Source organism: Ascaphus truei, chromosome 4 (genome assembly GCF_040206685.1).
Source record: "Ascaphus truei isolate aAscTru1 chromosome 4, aAscTru1.hap1, whole genome shotgun sequence".
Lineage (NCBI taxonomy): Eukaryota > Metazoa > Chordata > Amphibia > Anura > Ascaphidae > Ascaphus > Ascaphus truei.
In genome coordinates, this window is record NC_134486.1 from 319,670,470 (window position 1) to 319,689,753 (window position 19,284).

The 19,284-nt window shown below is 41.3% G+C and overlaps 1 protein-coding gene across 1 annotated transcript in view; it reads left to right on the plus strand.

Annotated features, from left to right (window-relative positions):
- Window positions 1-17,718, plus strand: part of ELOVL4 (ELOVL fatty acid elongase 4) — a 39,671-nt gene extending 21,953 nt beyond the window's left edge. The window contains exons 2-6 of the mRNA XM_075597964.1: window positions 1,402-1,589; window positions 6,656-6,736; window positions 7,667-7,838; window positions 12,573-12,700; window positions 15,102-17,718. Coding sequence (XP_075454079.1) covers window positions 1,402-1,589; window positions 6,656-6,736; window positions 7,667-7,838; window positions 12,573-12,700; window positions 15,102-15,401 — 869 coding nt within the window. The 3' untranslated portion in view covers window positions 15,402-17,718. The remainder of the gene's footprint in view (window positions 1-1,401; window positions 1,590-6,655; window positions 6,737-7,666; window positions 7,839-12,572; window positions 12,701-15,101) is intronic.
- Window positions 17,719-19,284: the final 1,566 nt, after the last annotated feature.

Genomic DNA, 19,284 nt, shown 5'->3' on the forward strand with positions numbered 1-19,284 from the left:
GTATGTTCAAAATAGTTGACACTCTTAAGCTGGTAAGATACGCACTCACAATTAGTCAGACAAATGTGTGCCTTTATCCACACAGGGATCAGAAACTCTGCAGGATATTTCTGCCCACACTGGACCCTTTAAGATGTTAGTCACTGCTCCACACACTCCAAACAGGATAGGCACGGGATCCCCTCAGGTTAGATATAGAACACGATTCCTCCGTCACATGGATTTACCACGGACATGTAAAGTAGAGTAGGGGACACAATATAGTGTAACACCATTTAATAAAGAATTAATTAAAATACCATAGTAAGTAATAAACTCACATTTCATAGTCAAAAGGTAGTTGAGACTATTAATTGACTATTAATTGAGTATCTCGCACTCGTTGCTGAAAGAAAACCGGCGTCAGCATACACTCACAGCCGCTTCCCCGTTACATGATCGCGTCTCAGCCTCGCGAGATTCCAGCTCTGCCCCGCTGTTGACGCTATGGATGCTGGTCACTGCATACGGTCTGGATATCTGCCGCTTCACCCCTGTACACTCCTGTGTACCGGTTAACACGCCCTACGCGTTTCACCATTGTGACTTCGTAAGGGGCTGTTGTTCATATATATATATCTACATATACATAGATATATATATCTATATATATATAGATATATATATACATTTCAGGTGCAATCTCGTGTATGCAAAACTGCCTTCTCTACAAATCTGTTATCCACCTTTTTTCTTCTCTTATTGCTTGAACCAATGGTGCTGGGTGTACTGTCATTATTATTGAAAGTCTGGAACATTGCGTGCAGAGAAGATCCTTTGCAAATCGCTTCCTCAGAAAGCTTACAATCTTATTTTCAAGGTCCAAGGCACGGAGATAAAGGCTCAATGGTGCTGTGCCACTTGAATGGACTGTAACGTGTGGTCTGGTGCAGTAAGGGGTGTTATTGCTTATCACCCTTTAGTAAATCTAACCCAAAGTGGCAATATGCATTGTATATTTCAGAGGAATTTGTTATGTACATATTGGAGTTAAGTTTTCCTTTTCTGCCTCTACCCCAAATAACTACATACTCAATAGAACTCTGTCCGTATTGTTTCCATCCAGGGTCACTTTCAGGAAGTCTAACACTTTCCAATGCCAATTACTCCATAACCAATATACCAAAGTCACATTTTAATCTTCATGTTTGTGAAATCCGCAAAATGACTCTGCAGGGGACTTCACTTCTTTATTGTTAGATTAACCTGGGTAGTACGCTTTGTGATAATGTAATCATAGCCTCTGGATTTTTGGAGCTCAAGACAAAAACACATGGCAGAAAGGCTCAAGAAGTCTGAATAAAAGGATTTGTCTTACAAATGTAATTCTAAATGTAGTAACGCTTCCTTTTCCCCCCTCAGATAAACGTGTTGAGAAATGGCCCATGATGCAGTCTCCATTGCCTACTCTGGCTATAAGCACACTCTATCTCCTCATTGTGTGGTTGGGCCCCAGATGGATGAAGAACCGAGAACCATTCCAGTTGCGTTTCTTGTTGATTGGCTACAACTTTGGGATGGTTATCCTGAACTTCTTCATATTCAAAGAGGTTAGTTTTTTCACAATTGTTTTTTTCGTGTCCACTGAAAAAAAACTGTATCATGGACATATATATAGGGGTATATTCTTAAAACTCTAAGATCGGTGTTCCGTGCGATCTGACCCTAAAACCCCATTGAAGTTAATGGGGCTTCCAGGTCGTCTTACAGCTTTGAGAAGATGCCTCATAGTCCAGCTCCTCGCCCCTACCACATGCAGCACTTATCATCTGAGATCTGACTCCAAAAGACTGTTCATGGTCCTACGGTTCAACAAAGTATCGGCCCACTCTGCCTTCTCTTACTGTAAACCCCACAACTAGAATAATCTACCGGAGACTCTCACATCCGCCACCAGTATAAATGCTTTCACACATTTTAATCTGGTCTGTAACTGTTACATACGCCTATAACATATTATCTTTAACTGTTCATGCAATGTCTTGTATATAATCTATAACCCTGTTCACACATCCCCATACACGCGCGCGCACACATCCCCATACACGCGCGCGCACACACATCCCCATACACGCGCGCGCACACACATCCCCATACGCGCGCGCGCACACATCCCCATACGCGCGCGCGCGCACACATCCCCATACGCGCGCGCGCACACACATCCCCATACGCGTGCGCGCGCACACACATCCCCATACGCGCGCGCGCACACACATCCCCATACGCGCGCGCGCACACACATCCCCATACGCGCGCGCGCACACACATCCCCATACGCGCGCGCGCACACACATCCCCATACGCGCGCGCGCACACATCCCCATACGCGTGCGCGCGCACACACATCCCCATACGCGTGCGCGCGCACACACATCCCCATACGCGCGCGCACGCACACACATCCCCATACGCGCGCGCGCACACACATCCCCATACGCGCGCGCGCACACATCCCCATACGCGCGCGCGCACACATCCCCATACGCGTGCGCGCGCACACACATCCCCATACGCGCGCGCGCACACACATCCCCATACGCGCGCGCGCACACACATCCCCATACGCGCGCGCGCACACACATCCCCATACGCGCGCGCGCACACACATCCCCATACGCGCGCGCGCACACACATCCCCATACGCGCGCGCACACACATCCCCATACGCGCGCACACACATCCCCATACACGCGCGCGCGCACACACATCCCCATACACGCGCGCGCACACACACACACACACACACACACATCCACCCCATCCCCCGGGGGCCCTAGGCGGTCACTTAGTCTGCTTATATGGTAGCTCTGCCACTGGTTGTGAGAGCATTATTGACGTCTTGTAGTTGCTAGGCTCATGCTGCCTTTCAAGCAGCAAAACAGTGTTGTCTCCCTGCTCCACATTGAGCTGCATAAATATGAATTTCCAAATACTTGATCTTAAATAAATAAAAAAGCTCACATTTTGTTTAAGCACAAGGAAAGCAGCCTTATTCCTTGAATCGTTAGCCCCTCTCCTAGCAGATATTAAATTATTCTTTCAGCTGCCTTCTAGAGGGTGACAGCCGCATGCCACATAGAGTATCGTCTGGTGAGCTGACTCTAGAAGTTTAATGCCCTTCTGCTATTGTCTTATGAGAATGACAGCTAACAATAGATGTATTAAAAATATTCATAATGCCGACCCACACCCGGCTCCCTTGGCTTATAAATATGATACTACCCCATCTTACAACCCTTTTCTGCGATTTTATAAGCAGTCATTGCTTACATAATTTGTTTAACGAGAGGAAGTAGAAGAGCAATAATTACCAGATACATGGAATTCTTTTCATTTTTACTCTGGAAGTAAATGGTTAAAAAAAAAATTAAACCCTTTGAGTGCCGCGCTGCACCCCGTCTGGAAACCTGCAACCACGTGTCCGCTTCTCGGTAAAGACCATGTGATTGTTCTGTCACTGATAACAGAAGGGGTGTCGTTCTGCAATCCACTACCTCATTTATCTCACTGGGGAGTGCAGAACTAAATCTCCCCTAAAAAAATGAGCTGGTACAATAGATTATGACGTAGCTACTACATCATGGGGACCCTAGTATGCCAGAACCCATGGCGTAGCTATTTCTATAGGGAACTCAAGGGGTTAAGGGTGATTGAATCCTTTTTATTATTTTATGTTGAACTGTCTTTTCCCTACTGCAAAAAGCTGCATATGGAGTCAACATGAGGGATTGGCTATTCCTCCATTTAAATAGGCATCTTAATAGAAACCAGAGTTTCAGAGAATTACACCCCAGATAGGGTTAAGGTCCTTTGTGCTGGGTTGCTCCTCTGTGATTTGCCCCTGCCTAGAAGGGTATAGATAGCTAGTGCAGTAACTACATGCCCCTCAATAATGCAGATCTGGTCTCTGCCAGGGTTGCCACCTTCGACTGAAGGCCAACCCAGAGTTTTGAATTATTTTTTTTTTTTTTATATATGGCACTTGCCTTCAGCGGTGTCCTCCCAGCATCCTCCTGTGACCACCCGGCATGCTCTGGCGTCCTCCTGGCATCTTCCCCCTGCAGATCTATTCACGGTCTCCCTACGATGACTGGCCTGACAGGTCTGCCACCCGGAGGCCCCATTAAGGACACTTACTGGGGACTCACCCCACACACCAAGCTGTAACCCTAAACCCTGACTGCTGATCGCTTGCAAAGGCCTGCGAATGTTATTAATATTGTTATTTTATAGATATAGGGCGGTGATCTGGGTAGCTTAGGGTTGGGGGGTCTCAGAGAGGTGTTGGGGGGGGGTCTCAGAGAGGCTGTGGTGGAGGGTGGGGCTCAGAGAGGCCTTTGGTATGGACAGTGAGACCTCTGGCAGGCGAGGTGGAGCGGTGAGGGAGGGAATGTGTGCAGCTGTGGAGGTCTCTCTCACTTCCCTGGTAGTGGGCCGGTGTCTCTCTCCCTGCACTGCTGATGTGCAGGCACCGGAGTGAGGCTGAGGTTGGAGCTTCCTCTCCGTGCTGCTTCTCCTCTGTCCCTGCGGCTGCCATGTGCAGGCACCGGAGTGAGGCTGGGGGTGGAGCTTCCTCTCCGTGCTGCTTCTCCTCTGTCCCTGCGGCTGCCAATGCAGTAAGGAGCCAGGCTCCGGTCCCGATGCTCTCTCCTCTGTACTGGTCTCTGCGCTGTCCGGTTGTCAGCAGAGAATGGCTGGGCTGGGGGGGGGGGATCGAGATCCATGACGCCGCTGGGACACAGGAAACCACGTAACCTGCAGGGAGAGAAAAAAACAAATCAATGGTGAGCTTGAGCAAGCGCAGGTTTTAAATACCTCCCCCCCCCCCCATTGGTGCGCGTGTGAATCTAAAACCCTTGTGGTGAAGGGGGAGGAGAGCCAGCCACAGCTCCCACCCTCTGGATGCACAGCAGCCCTTATGTGGGCGACGGCCCCATTTTTTTCTGTTACTTTGCTGCCAGGAAGACACACAAAACATTGCTCAGAAGTGTGTTGTTGGCTGCAGTGGCAGCACCGGGTTTAACAGATCTTTCAGTGGCACGGTTCACCACTGTTTCCCAACATGTTAAATTAATGTATGCCTAATGACAATGGATATTCATATTTTCAATGGTCAATAAAAAGCTGAGCAGTACATGGTGAAGATAATGAAAGCGGTCTGGTGATTACAAGGATTGTCTAGGGCATATTATTGTTATGTTGTCAGCCTTATAGTAGACACAGCTGTGACACTAAGTCTTTGAAGCATGACGACTAAAGCAATCCAGCTCTGTGGGTATTGTCTTCATGATGCATTTAGCTATAGCTGTTTTAGCTTTAGCTGTATCATGTCGGGTCATATTACTGGAAGCTGTGTGCAGAAAATATGCATTCATCTTTAACCCAGATGCCAAATGCCCACCCCCCGTACCTTTTATGCGGCATCATTTGACATCACATGACGGTGTGTTGCCATTTGACCCACGGCGTCATTTGACTCCACGTTGTCATGGCGACGCGATGCTAGAAGCCACCAGAGATAAGGTAAGAGATATACAGAGGCATTGCGTGCTCCCTCTGCATTTTATTTAAATGTTGTGGGGAAGAGCGCTGGGCTTCTGTAAGCGCCGCGAACTCCCCAGAAACTTTCACCCCCCCCCCCCCAGTTTGTGTACCCCTGCTATACAGCATAAACATGCAGATCATTTAACATACACAGGGGATACAACCTCAGTGTGTGTTTCATTATGTTCCATGGAGAAGTCATAAAGTTACTAATGAAATTATTTCTTAGGCTACGCTTATAGTGCCGGCGACGTCATGCTACGGTCGCTGGAACAGTCATATTGAGATGACTTCTAGCGGTTGCGACTAAGCCGTTGCGTCACGCTTACTATAAGCGCACGTGACGGCGGCAATGCATTTGTTTCGACGCAACGTCACCAGCATTATATGTGCATCCTTACTTGTGGGCAAACTGGAGGTGTGTGTGTGTGTCTGTGTGTGTCTGTGTGTCTGTGTGTGTCTGTGTGTGTCTGTGTGTGTCTGTGTGTGTCTGTGTGTGTCTGTGTGTGTTTGTGTGTGTGTGTATTTTTAGTATGTCCCACCACTGGGTCAAATGTACTTGAAAACATTGGTTTAACATAAGTATACAAGCACACTGCCATGTCTACCCTCAGGTGGCTAGCAAATAGAAGAATGGCTAATATGCTTAAAGGTGATGTTTTCCTGCTGTGCAGAAATTACGTCTATAATACACTGTTTTAAATCTTTGTCTTATTGGATATGAGCTAAAACATTTTTACCACAAAGTGAAATATGTCATTTGTTAAGAGTTCAGGGTCCAGCTAATGCACGAATTACTTATTTTCCAGAAATGTTACATATTTGCTTCGTTAAATGTATTCTACTTATATTATTTGTGAGTACAAGTATTTGGAATTTTATCTCCCCAAGGTAAGTTTATAATTTAGATGTACTTGGTACTTCTAATGAATTTGTCTAAGCATGATCAGCTACCTAAAGAAGTGCTGAATTTTGTCACCCACCTGCTCCAAAAATAACATTTAGGAAAATGATTGTTTTATTCAGTGTGTATCTTAGATAAAGTAATTGAACTGTTATTCTTTTCCAGCTGTTTTTAGGAGCAAAAGCTGCAGGATACAGCTATATATGTCAGACTGTAGATTATTCTGATGATGTTAATGAAGTCAGGGTAAGTATTTGATTGCTAGATGTATGAAAAATGTGTACATGCCTGTGTGTCTCTCTGCCTCTCTCTGTCTAGACCAGAGTGTTTCAACAGGGGTTCCTAGTAACCCTTGGGCATGCCTGAAGTGTTCCCTGCAATTTTCAGGTAGTTAGAAAATTGTACCAAATACAGAAGAATTTACAATGCATCTGATCTCAGACGCGTTATTAGGGAGCGTTGCGGTTCCTTACATTGCATCTAATCTCAGACCCGCTATTAGAGAGGGTTGGGGTTACTTACAATGCATCTGATCTCAGACACACTAGAGAGGGTTTGGGGTTTCACAGAATTTCACAATACAATTATAGGATTCCTTAAACCAAAAAAAAAGTGTGTTTGCCGAGCACACGCATTTTAAGTGAAACTTCTTTGTCTTTTTGTCACAGAAATTGTATTTGTGATTGTGATGTTTTTCAAAACACAATTTCAGTCCCTACCCCACCCCCATTACTGGAGCAGGAGCCGTGAGAGGCGGCAGGACATGGTAACGTGTGTGTGTGTGTCGGCAGTGTCTCCTCCTGCTGGAAGCTGGCAACACTTATGGCCTTTTCTGCCAGGTGTGATGTCACTTCCGTCACCACTGACTTCTATCTCAATCAAATGCATTCACGCCGCTAAAGAAGTTTCACTTCAAAAAAGGTCCAGACCACCACTGGTCCAGACAATAAGAAACTGTGCATGTTAGTGTCATTTTATTGCTATTTAATAAACAATGAAGTACTTTGTATTTTTATTTAGAATAACAAATCTTTGTGTCTTTATTACTTTGTCATGTATATTTTCTACTGCATCATGTTATTGGTAGTTCTTGCTCTACCAAATGTCTTTGACATTCTCTTGTATGACAATATGATTTATCCCAGTTGTACATCTTCTTAATCCTGCTTGTTACAGGTAGCTTCAGCTCTGTGGTGGTACTATATCTCCAAAGGGGTGGAGTATTTTGACACAGTATTTTTCATACTGAGGAAGAAGTTAAACCAGATCAGCTTTCTGCACGTGTATCACCACTGTACCATGTTCACTTTGTGGTGGATCGGAATCAAGTGGGTGGCCGGAGGACAATGTGCGTATTAAACTTTCCTTCATTAGCATTAATTAATAGTTTAATATATATTAAAAATAAAAAAATGATCGAGGCCTTTTGTAAGATCATAGTTATACACACACAGTTTATACACACACTGTTTATACACACACTGTTTATACACACACTGTTTATACACACACTGTTTATACACACACTGTTTATACACACACTGTTTATACACACACTGTTTATACACACACTGTTTATACACACACTGTTTATACACACACTGTTTATACACACACTGTTTATACACACACTGTTTATACACACACTGTTTATACACACACTGTTTATACACACACTGTTTATACACACACTGTTTATACACACACTGTTTATACACACACTGTTTATACACACACTGTTTATACACACACTGTTTATACACACACTGTTTATACACACACTGTTTATACACACACAGTTTATACACACACAGTTTATACACACACAGTTTATACACACACAGTTTATACACACACAGTTTATACACACACAGTTTATACACACACAGTTTATACACACACAGTTTATACACACACAGTTTATACACACACAGTTTATACACACACAGTTTATACACACACAGTTTATACACACACAGTTTATACACACACAGTTTATACACACACAGTTTATACACACACAGTTTATACACACACAGTTTATACACACACAGTTTATACACACACAGTTTATATTAAATCATTACAATTCCACAATTCCCATGGATGATCTTACATATTACAAGAGATCTGCAAAATGGGTATCAGCCATTATATGCTTTAAAATCAATAACCAAAACATGGGGGTGTTTGTACTAAGATAATATTTGACTTTTTTAATTTTTTTAACGTGTCCACATTTAAAATGAAGTACAAACCTTCACAAATGGTGTGCCGTATGTATGAAGACATCATACTCATCGTTTTATCATTTTGACATTTTGTCATGTCGGATACCTGCTTCATGCAATTTAAATGAAAACACAATTCTTAGTGTTTTGCTTATTTATAACTATATAACTAGTCTTAGTACGGTATATATAAATTCATGTTGCAATATTTATATTGGCCGTGCAGCCCAGTTTGTTTTGTTTATTTAAACTGATTTATGGCGCTGGGTGGGAAATGTCCGGTTGGTACACAGGGGCGCAGCAGGCGCAATTTAAAATGAGATTTCTGTGCACCTATATGCTGCCATAAAAGCCATTTGTGATGCTTAGTACATTGGCCTCATCCTGTTTCAAATGGAACGCTAGATAATTGCAGCACACTGCTTAGTTAATTATGGCCCCACATTATAAGCAAGGTTATGATAAAAGGTGCATGATAGTTATTGTAGGAATATAACAGGGTGCATAAAACAAATTGTGTGTATATGTATGCATGTGCAGTCAAATGGCAGCTGGCACACACTTGTATTGCATAGAAATCCAGATGCTTATCTCATAAAAAATAGTATATGCGATTACCAGATTGTAGTCCAGCAAGAAGAGACAGCACACAAGGGGTAAACTTCAGGAGTTGTATTGAAGATGTAGACACTCGGAAAACCAACGTTTCGATTCCACTAACAAAAGGCACAACACTAAGGAAGGTTCCGTTTGTGGAATCGAAACGTTGGTTTTCTGAGTGTCTACATCTTCAATACAACTCCTGAAGTTTGCCCCTTGTGTGCTGTCTCTTCTTGCTGGACTACAATTGTGTGTGTGTGTGTGTGTGTGTGTGTGTGTGTGTGTGTGTCAGTACTGTGTTAGCCGAGCTTAAAAAATGAATAGACGATACCGTTCTGTGGCTAACGAAATGCTTTTATTTGTGTGAGCTTTCGAGATACACTGATCTCTTCTTCCGGTGGTGTTACAATGAATAAAGCAAGCAAAGGGTTTACTTAAAAACAGTGTCTCTTGGAATGTTATCTGTGTTTATCACCCACCCCCTCCCCCACCTGTATTATTTATTTATTTATAAAATATTTTACCAGGAAGTAATACGTTGAGAGTTACCTCTTGTTTTCAAGTATGTCCTGGGCACAGAGTAAAACAAATAATACATGGTTCAAAGTACAGTTACATAAATGAACAAGGTATACATTATATACAAGACATTGCGTGCACAGATAAAGAAAATATATATTATGAGCGTATGAAACAGTTACAGACCAGATTAAAGTGTGAGACAGCCTTATATTTGAAAGAACTTAAGCTGGTGGTGGATATGAGAGTCTCTGGTAGGTTGTTCCAGTTTTGGGGTGCACGGAAGGAGAAGGAGGAACGTCCGGATACTTTGTTGAGCCTTGAGACCATGAACAGTCTTTTGGAGTCTGATCTCAGGTGATAGGTGCTGTATGTGGTAGGGGTGAGGAGCTTGTTCAGGTAGCTGGGTAGCTTGCCCAGAAAGTATTTGAGGGTGAGACAGGAAAGGTGAACTTTGCGCCTAGACTCTAGTGATGACCAGTCTAGTTCTTTGAGCATTTCGCAGTGATGTGTGTTGTAGTTGCATTGGAGAACAAAACGACAAATTGAATTGTAGAGGGTGTCAAGTTTGCTAAGGTGGGTTTGAGGAGCCGATCCATATACTATGTCTCCATAGTCAATAATTGGCATTAGCATCTGCTGTGCGATACGCTTTCTGACCAGGAGACTTAGGGAGGATTTGTTCCTGTAAAGTACCCCTAGTTTAGCATAGGTCTTGGTTGTCAGGGTATCAATGTGCATCCCGAATGTTAAGTTGGAGTCAAACCATAAGCCCAGGTATTTAAAACTAGTGACAGGTGTTAGGGTGGTGTTAGCGTTGGTTCTAATCAGGAGCTCAGTCACTGGAAGCTTTACAAATTTAGTCTTGGTCCCAAATACCATTGTTACAGTCTTGTCAGTGTTTAAAAACAGTTTGTTTTGGGAAATCCAGTTTTCGAGTCTCAAAAAGTCAGACTGAAGTATGTGTTGTAGGTCAGAGAGGCTATGGCTGTGTGCATATAGGATTGTGTCATCTGCATACATGTGTATTGAGGCTTCCTTACAAGCTGTGGGAAGATCATTAATGAACACTGAGAAGAGTAGGGGCCCCAGAACAGAGCCTTGCGGGACACCACAGGTGATATCCAGGGGGTTGGAGTTAGAGCCTGAGATGGACACATGTTGGGATCTTCCTGATAGATAGGACTGAAACCAGTTTAAAGCATGTTTCCCTATTCCAGAGCTCTGGAGTTTGTCAAGCAGGATAGCATGATCAACTGTGTCAAAAACCTTTCCAAAATCTAGGAATACTGCACCAGTGAGTTGTCCCCGTTCCATTCCACACTGAATTTCATTGCAAACTTTTAGCAGGGTAGTTACGGTGGAGTGTTTGGGACGAAACCCAGACTGGAATTGGCTAGGGAAATTTGTCTTGGTGTAGAAATCGCTTAATTGGGAGTGGACACATTTTTCCATGACTTTGGATAGAATTGGGAGAAGTGAGATTGGCCTGTAGTTTGAGACAGTGTTTTTGTCCCCACTTTTGAAGATTGGGACAACTCTGGCAGTTTTCCAGGTCTTAGGGATATGGCCTGCAGACAGGATAGAGTTGACTATGGACGCAATTGGTTTGGCAATGGCTGGGGCACCAAGTCGTAGGAACCTAGATTGTAGTAAGTCGGGTCCACATTGGCTGCTTCGTTTTAGTTTGAGGAGCACTTGTGTAATCTCCTCTTCAGATACTGGGCTAAATTGAAAATTGTGGGCAGTGTTGGGAGGGGGTGGGACTGTAGGGATACTCCCAGGATGAGATTCAGGTTTGGGGTTTGTGCTGCGTTTCGCTAATAAGTTAGTGGCACACCCCACAAAGTAATCATTGAATGTATATCAAAGGTGTGGGTAGGTGTGGAAATGTGAGAGTGTATGCACACACACAAATTAATAAATGCATTTCTCATCTCTACATCTTGCACTCTAAAGGATTTTTCTGATGTTAGTAAAATTAAAAGGCAGTTGTTGAAATTATTAAGAAAAGAAGGGAATATGATTCCCAAATGCCCGGCGCTCCAGAGTGTACTGGTCATAATCGTAAGTTTGTATAATGTTCATGAATTCAGTAAATCCGGATTACACATAATGACAATAGAAAGGATAAATGCCATCATCAATAATATTCCCTATATTGGAGAGAAGTACTGGAGTCACTGTATCTAGAGGGGATGTCAGCAGAATGCTAAAATATGACAGGCTCTAACCCCCTCATAATATATAAGAAACAACCTCCTGGGATAAGGCTCATACAGCACAAAATGTATATGAATCCTTTTACTCACAACCATTTGGAAGGTGTCCGGCAGTAGCGTGCTCCCTGCTCACAATTGAGAACCAGACGTGGAGTCCTCTGGGGGAAGAGATAGGTAGTGCACTGCTGAAAAATAGGGCTGGATCGCTCAGTGGTCCATTAAAAACATAAAACGGCCCAATAAATAAGTTTTTAATTGACCACTGAGCGATCCAGCCTTATTTTTCAGCAGTGCAGTATCTCTTCCCCCACGAGACTCCACTTCCGGTTGAAATAATTAAGCAGTCACATGATAAAATAAAATAAAATATTGCACAGACCGTGTACCTCTTTTCAAATATTGTACCAGGTAATATACATAGAGATATGCATTTCATTTTTACGTGTACTGTATCTTGGGAATTGGTAATAATATTTTCCATTTGTATCTCCTTTATTGTTTCTTATGCAGCCTTTTTTGGTGCACACATGAATGCTTTGATCCATGTTGTGATGTACTTGTATTATGGCCTAGCCGCCTGCGGACCACATCTTCTGAAGTATTTGTGGTGGAAGCGATATTTGACAATATTACAATTGGTAAAGTATTTTAATCTTTATATATTTGTTTTGAGATATGTGTTAACAGTTTCATTCCACGTGGAGCTCCCAGCAAACGAATCAGGATACATTTGACAAATTTTATACATGTTTATACCACACCCTAAATAAGTTATGGTGGGTAAAAAAGTGACAAAAACCCTCCACAATATAGCATACAGTACATGAAAATATCACTTGTCTGAGATGTGAATGTGCTCACAAGTGATATTTTCATTTGCTGTATGCTATACGGGGGAGGGTTTTTGTCACTTCTTTACCCACCATAACTTATTTAATGTGCGATTGAAACCTATCCCAGCTTCAAATGCCAAAGCCAGTGTAACCAGCCACACACTGATGAGACCCAAAAAGGTTGAAACAGCGGTCTGTGAGTAGTTTCATTGGCTATGCACTTCTTTAACCCAGGCTGTGCTGCAAAGCTGTGTAATACAGCAGAAATAAGCTCATAAGGGTCCATGTTATAATGGATTTGAAGCAAAAGGTGACATTGTGTGCTCATTTGCATGTCATTTCCCAGAATCCCTTGGTGCAGTGGAAGCACTGTATGCTAGGAGATAATGGTGAAAAGCAGGGTTTCAAACCTGTCTGAGAAGTGAATGTGCTTATAAGTGATATTTTCATTTGCTGTATACATGTTTAAAGAACCAGTGAGTGTGTGTGTAAAAAAAAAGTGTACATTGAAAAGAAATTGTTCTGGAGAGGATACGCGAGGGAGGAGAGGATGCACGTGCGAATGAGATCATTCTTTACATTTGCATTACAATGGGAGCTTTTGCTCTATGATCTACTTTGATATCAGAGGTACAATCTGTTAAATTTAGTAACAGAAACAAACAGCTATGACCAACACTACATTAACTGTACTGTGTAGTAAAGCCATTTAAAACTACCTTCTGATTTGTCATCAAAAGTGAAAAGAGTTTAGTTTCAAACTAAAATAAAGCAGTATAAACAGAATTAAAACATATGACACAGGTCTCCTCCCTGTGCATCTGAGCAATTGCTTGTATCTGTCATGTGTCCCACTTCCATTTTCACTCATTATGTACCCTTTTGCTCCCTTTTAACTTCTTCTTGAGGTGATTCTTCCAATTTTGTTCTCCTTCCATTTACTGAATACCCGACGATCAGGTCTTTGTGCCATCTCCCCTATGTACTGGTGTGGGAACAATAAGAAGGGGAAGCTGCATACACCACAGTAATAGAATAAAAGATACTTGCAATGACCGGTGCTCCTGGTTCAGGGATATCTGCCTAAAAAATTCAGTGAATGGTGAAAGGTGAATGATCCAGGGCAACTTTGGATTTTCTCAAAAGAATTTAATCAGCACCAAAAAAACACAACGTTTCATCCTTCCATGAGGACTTTATCAAGTGACTGGCCAGTCACTTGATAAAGTCCTCATGGAAGGATGAAACGTTGTGTTTTTTTGGTGCTGATTAAATTCTTTTGAGAAAATCTGAAGTTGCCCTGGATCATTCACCTTTCACCATTCACTGGTGTGGGAACACCCATGATCTGTCTGGGCCAATATCTCATAATAGGTGATGTTTAAAACAAAAAGGGCGGCTCCCTATCTTATCTCATACTGGGAGCAAGATTCTGAGGAAGGGAGCTGGGCCTTGCAGGCTGTGACCCAACTTGCCAATGAGGGCAGTGATGGGTACATCAAATGTCCTACGTGCTGTACTGCTTTCAGTGCATAAGTTACTACATGTTACTAGAGCGTTTTTTTGTAAAGAAATGAAGCGGTGCCCAAGAAAAGTGTGGGGCCTCTTACCTTCTTCTGCTCCTCATCTCTTCCAGCTCCGTTGCGTTATCATGGCAACACGTCACCATGTGACACCGAGTTGCATACTGTCACAAAAAAAGCTCTGCATATTACCAATGATGTATGAACACCTTATTCTTCTGGCATAAATGTATATGTATTAGTTCCAGCCATGGTATCAGAAAATAGGACCCTGTGATTCTACCTGAGAGAGATGCCCCTTTTATATTAACTGGACATACTCGTTATACTTTGTCCAAGATTTCTCCAGGTATTACCTTTTTAAATGTGTGTAGTATGGAGTTGTAGTAGCCACATTGGCAATAGAAAACACTATATTTTTGCATTTCAGGGTCACTTTACTATGTAACGATGAAAGTTTGTCATGGATGTTGCAAGTCTATAATCTTTTTAAATAAGTACAGGGCCAAGTATTTTTTCTCTCTCTTTATACAGCTCAGAAGATATGTTCGTGGTGCTGAATGCACATATACAATCAAAGTCTATGCAGAACTTTCATGTACAAGGTGTCATTGCATGTAGACACATATATGAATCAACAGTTACATCACATTAATTTTTCTTATTGCGCGTTTGTGTTTCAGGTTCAGTTCCATGTGACGATTGGCCACACTGCCCTATCCCTGTACATTGATTGCCCCTTTCCCAAGTGGATGCATTGGGCGCTGATTGTATATGCCATTACCTTTATTGCTCTTTTTGCTAACTTCTACTATCGGACATACAAAGAACCCAAAGGGCATGCAAAGACTGGAAAATCTGTCACAAATGGAAAAGCAGCCATGAATGGAGCAGTCCCTAATGGCATAACGAGTAAGCCAGACAACAAAGTGGGCATCGAAAATGGACGGAAAAAGAGAAAGGGAAAGGCAAAGAGAGAATAATTGACCGCAAACCTTAAACTGTGTCGGTGACGCGGAACCTCAACTATAGGGCGAGGCGTACCCCTCGAGATACCCGGAAATAAACACACATACTACTATTTTTCATTATTTGTATCAGGTTTGATCTGGCAATTTTAAAAAAGTCATTAGGAACAAAACAAGATTGTTGGCATTATTTATTTCTATGTATTCCTTATGAAGCTGGAAACGCTCTTAATTGAATCCTCCCGGCTTTGTGTGCGCTAGCTAGTAATGCTCTATTTTTAAAATGCTTTCCCCGTAGGGAGAAATGACTGGAATAGGGCTCTGTTAGTTTGTGAATAGAGAGGGCGTTTCTAGTGAAACAATATGTTCAAGCAGTAGAAAGGTTTCAGTAACCGGTAATTTTGATGATTAAGTGGGAGGTAGAAAAGAAAAGGAAACAGAGGGATACATCTATTCTTCGAGTAGTTAAGCATGTCAAAATATTATGGCACATTCTCCTTGGTTATTTGTAGTGAAAGAGGCAATTATGTTCAATTACCATAAAAAATAAAAAACCGTGAGTGCAGTTTGTCTGCAGCGGCTACTAGCGTTGTGTGGAAGAGTTACATTTTACTCGTAAATTGTTTGCTTGTAATAATAAAATGGCAGACACTTTAACCCTCTAATGCCTAATGATTTCCAGTTAACGCTGCTATTTTTCCTAACTTGCTTTGAAATCTTACTTTATTCATTGTTCTGTGTTGAATGGTCCTGCACCGAAGGAGTGGCTGTTTGCCCAGGCCAGGGCTAACCTCTTAGCTGCCAGACAGGCCTACATTGCTGCCTTTAGCAGCCAATGGGTCATTTTGAAGGGGCACTTAAAGTTAACTCTTGTGCAAATGAACGGACAGCATATGAAAATAGCTGGTGGCCACATAGAAATAAAGCTTGAATTTCACACATGCAGATCATTGCCTGTGAATGTGTTCAGAAATTAGTTGTTTGATTTATTTATTGATTGTTAGGCACCAGATGGTCAATATTTCTGCCTATTTATTATTGTTACATATTGGTTGCATTTTTAACTGAACTGTAAAAATAAATAAAAAGTGACTGAAAATAGATGTAAATTCCCAAAATGTGGGTAGTGCTTTTTGTGAACATGGTTACGGTCACACACCATTTTTTTTAACCAGGCTGAGACTCACAGGACATAAACAGAAACACACTCACAAATATGATGAAACCTTCTACTGATTATGTATTTATATATTTATTTTACAGGGTAAGATAAATTAAGATTTGTGACTTTTTTTTTTTATCATAGATGTCCTGCAAATTGTTTAACAAACATGTTGAAAGTGGAACAGTAAATTAAACGTGTTATTTAATGGTTTGTTCCGAGTATCAGACTGACGAGCTTGTACTTTATACTATTTATGTTCATTGGTAATCTGTTCATGTATAAAAAATGTTATGTTGTCTGTTGCTTGATTTCCCCCATGTATCCATTAGGATCTTTAGTTTTTCATGTCATTCTTGCATCATTCTTCAATGTAAATGGCTGCATCTGACCATTAAGATGATGTACAGGGGTACAAAACACACACAAGGACATTTTAGTTACAACATTATATATATGACAAACACCTAAAATAGGTGGTAGATATAAAATAAATATTTTTACCTTGCGTGAGAGATTGGCCTGGGTTAAATGCCCGTATCCTCCCTAGGAAAATGTTGTATTTAATGATATGCAATTGTACATTTTGACATCGCATTTTCAAAGCGGTCAAACATATAAAATTATGGAACAACTATTACAAAGGGTAAGGTAGGGAGAAGTGGCTCAGTGACTGATGCTGTGGAACCTGGTTCAATTCCCCATCTCAATGCCTTATGACCTTGGGCAAGTCATTGTATCTCCCTGTGCCTCAGAGGCACCACATACATAGATTGTAATCTTATCTGGGCAGGAACTGTGTGTGTAAAAATTCCTATGTTCTGCGTATCGTACGCAATATTGGAATTGTGAAGCTCTCTGAGTCCATTGGGAGAAAAGCACTACAGTATATGAAAAACGTATTATTATTACATGACTGAGAGCTTTCACTATATCAAAACTTCAGATTTGTTATTTACAACTGTACCTCCTTAAGAGCCCTAATATTATACTCATGTATGTAAACCTATCCCATATGCGGGCTAACCTCAATGAAAAATATTTTGTGGTTAAAGCATTCTTTTATTGCCTTGCACAACTAGTTGTGTTTACTTAGACTTTGTATATGGTGTACTAACCTCCTTCAAACTTGTGTTTTTGCAACAGTAATAAAGATGACATTTATGTTAATTATAGTGAATGTATATAGAATGTCACGGCCTCTCTTTTTTGTAAAGCAATTTAGGCAGCTCCTATGCAGCTGAGTGTTATTGTTATTTTAGCCCTTTTGTTAGCTGTTCTTTGTAATAATTAAAATGTCCTTTCTGTATCTGTTGTAGAGAAGTCTAAGCACGCTGTAAAATATCTGTGTCCTATAGCAAATTATGTTAAAAAAAAAAAAAGAGCCAAATATTGAACGTGTTTAATGCTGAAGAAAGATAATGACTGCCCTCTAGCATCAGAAAGGGAGAAGTTGCAGGCAGTTCCATGTTGGATACTTTGTTAAAGTGAATATCCTGATATTCACATCAATGATGTGTATAGTTTTGTGTGCTAGTAGTCGTTGAAAAGTGTAGATTTGTTTGTAGGTTTATAATATCTGTTAATGAACTAACATGCGAGTTCTTCATAGATATAATTATAATGTACTAAGCGTTTGAAACCACACAAGTCTATTCTGCATGGCGTGTGTACTGTATGCTTCAGGTAGACCTGTGATGTTTAGAAAGTTCTGCACACAATTGCATCTATGACAAACTTTCATAGTGTTCCATTAAAAATAATTGGTACTTAAAGCAACACTCCACAATTTAAATAAAAATATTACCAACGGGAAGGTCCCCCAGAGCTCCTCCATGATCCCCTGACATCTGGGGTTCTCCTGCTCTGGCTGCGGGCATAAAACGATGGGTCAGGATTCGGTTTGACAGCCAATTACTTTTTATTGCTGACCTTCACGCTCATGTTTGTAGCTTTTTATTTTGAAAACTAGCACACAAAAAAACTACAAATCTGTTGAACGGGGAGTACCCAGATCTTGGTGAACCATGGATGAGCTGTAAGGGACTTCACGGTTCAGGCACGGGTTAAAAAAAACATATATATATATATATATATATATATATATATATATATATATATATATATAATATATTATAAAAAAATGTATTTTTTTTTGGGGGGAGAACTGCTGCTATAATAACAAAATTGTCCATGTTTAAAGTTAAACGCTTTTTTTAATAGTTGTTTTTATAACATGGAGCCTTGACAAAAATTATTGGCGCGGTACAGTATTTTTACTTTGTCTACACTAATTTTTCTCTTAAACCTGCATACAGGGTCGGTGAATATTGTTGTGGCTAATTTTGTTAGGCGATGTTGGTACAAACTGAAGTGGCAGCCAGCAACATGACAAGTCAAGTTAGTCACTTCGCTGCTAAGGATTGGAACATACATACAAGTGCAGTTCTTCCAGAAAAGGGAGTTTCGCTTTTTTGGGTTGTGTTTGAGAGCATCTCCAGACAAAAAAAAAAAGATTAAATGCATTAGATCAGAAACAACGGAAAGGAAATTAAGATGGAAAGCATTGTGGTTAGATAATACGTCTTATGGTTACAGCATGGTTAAATGTTCCTAGATTTTCAATAATAAAAAACAGACTACGTCAATGGAAAGCATCAAATATTTTATTAATGGAGACCTAAACCATTGTATCTCTGTATAGTGCTGCAAATTATATTTCTACTTCAAGAACAT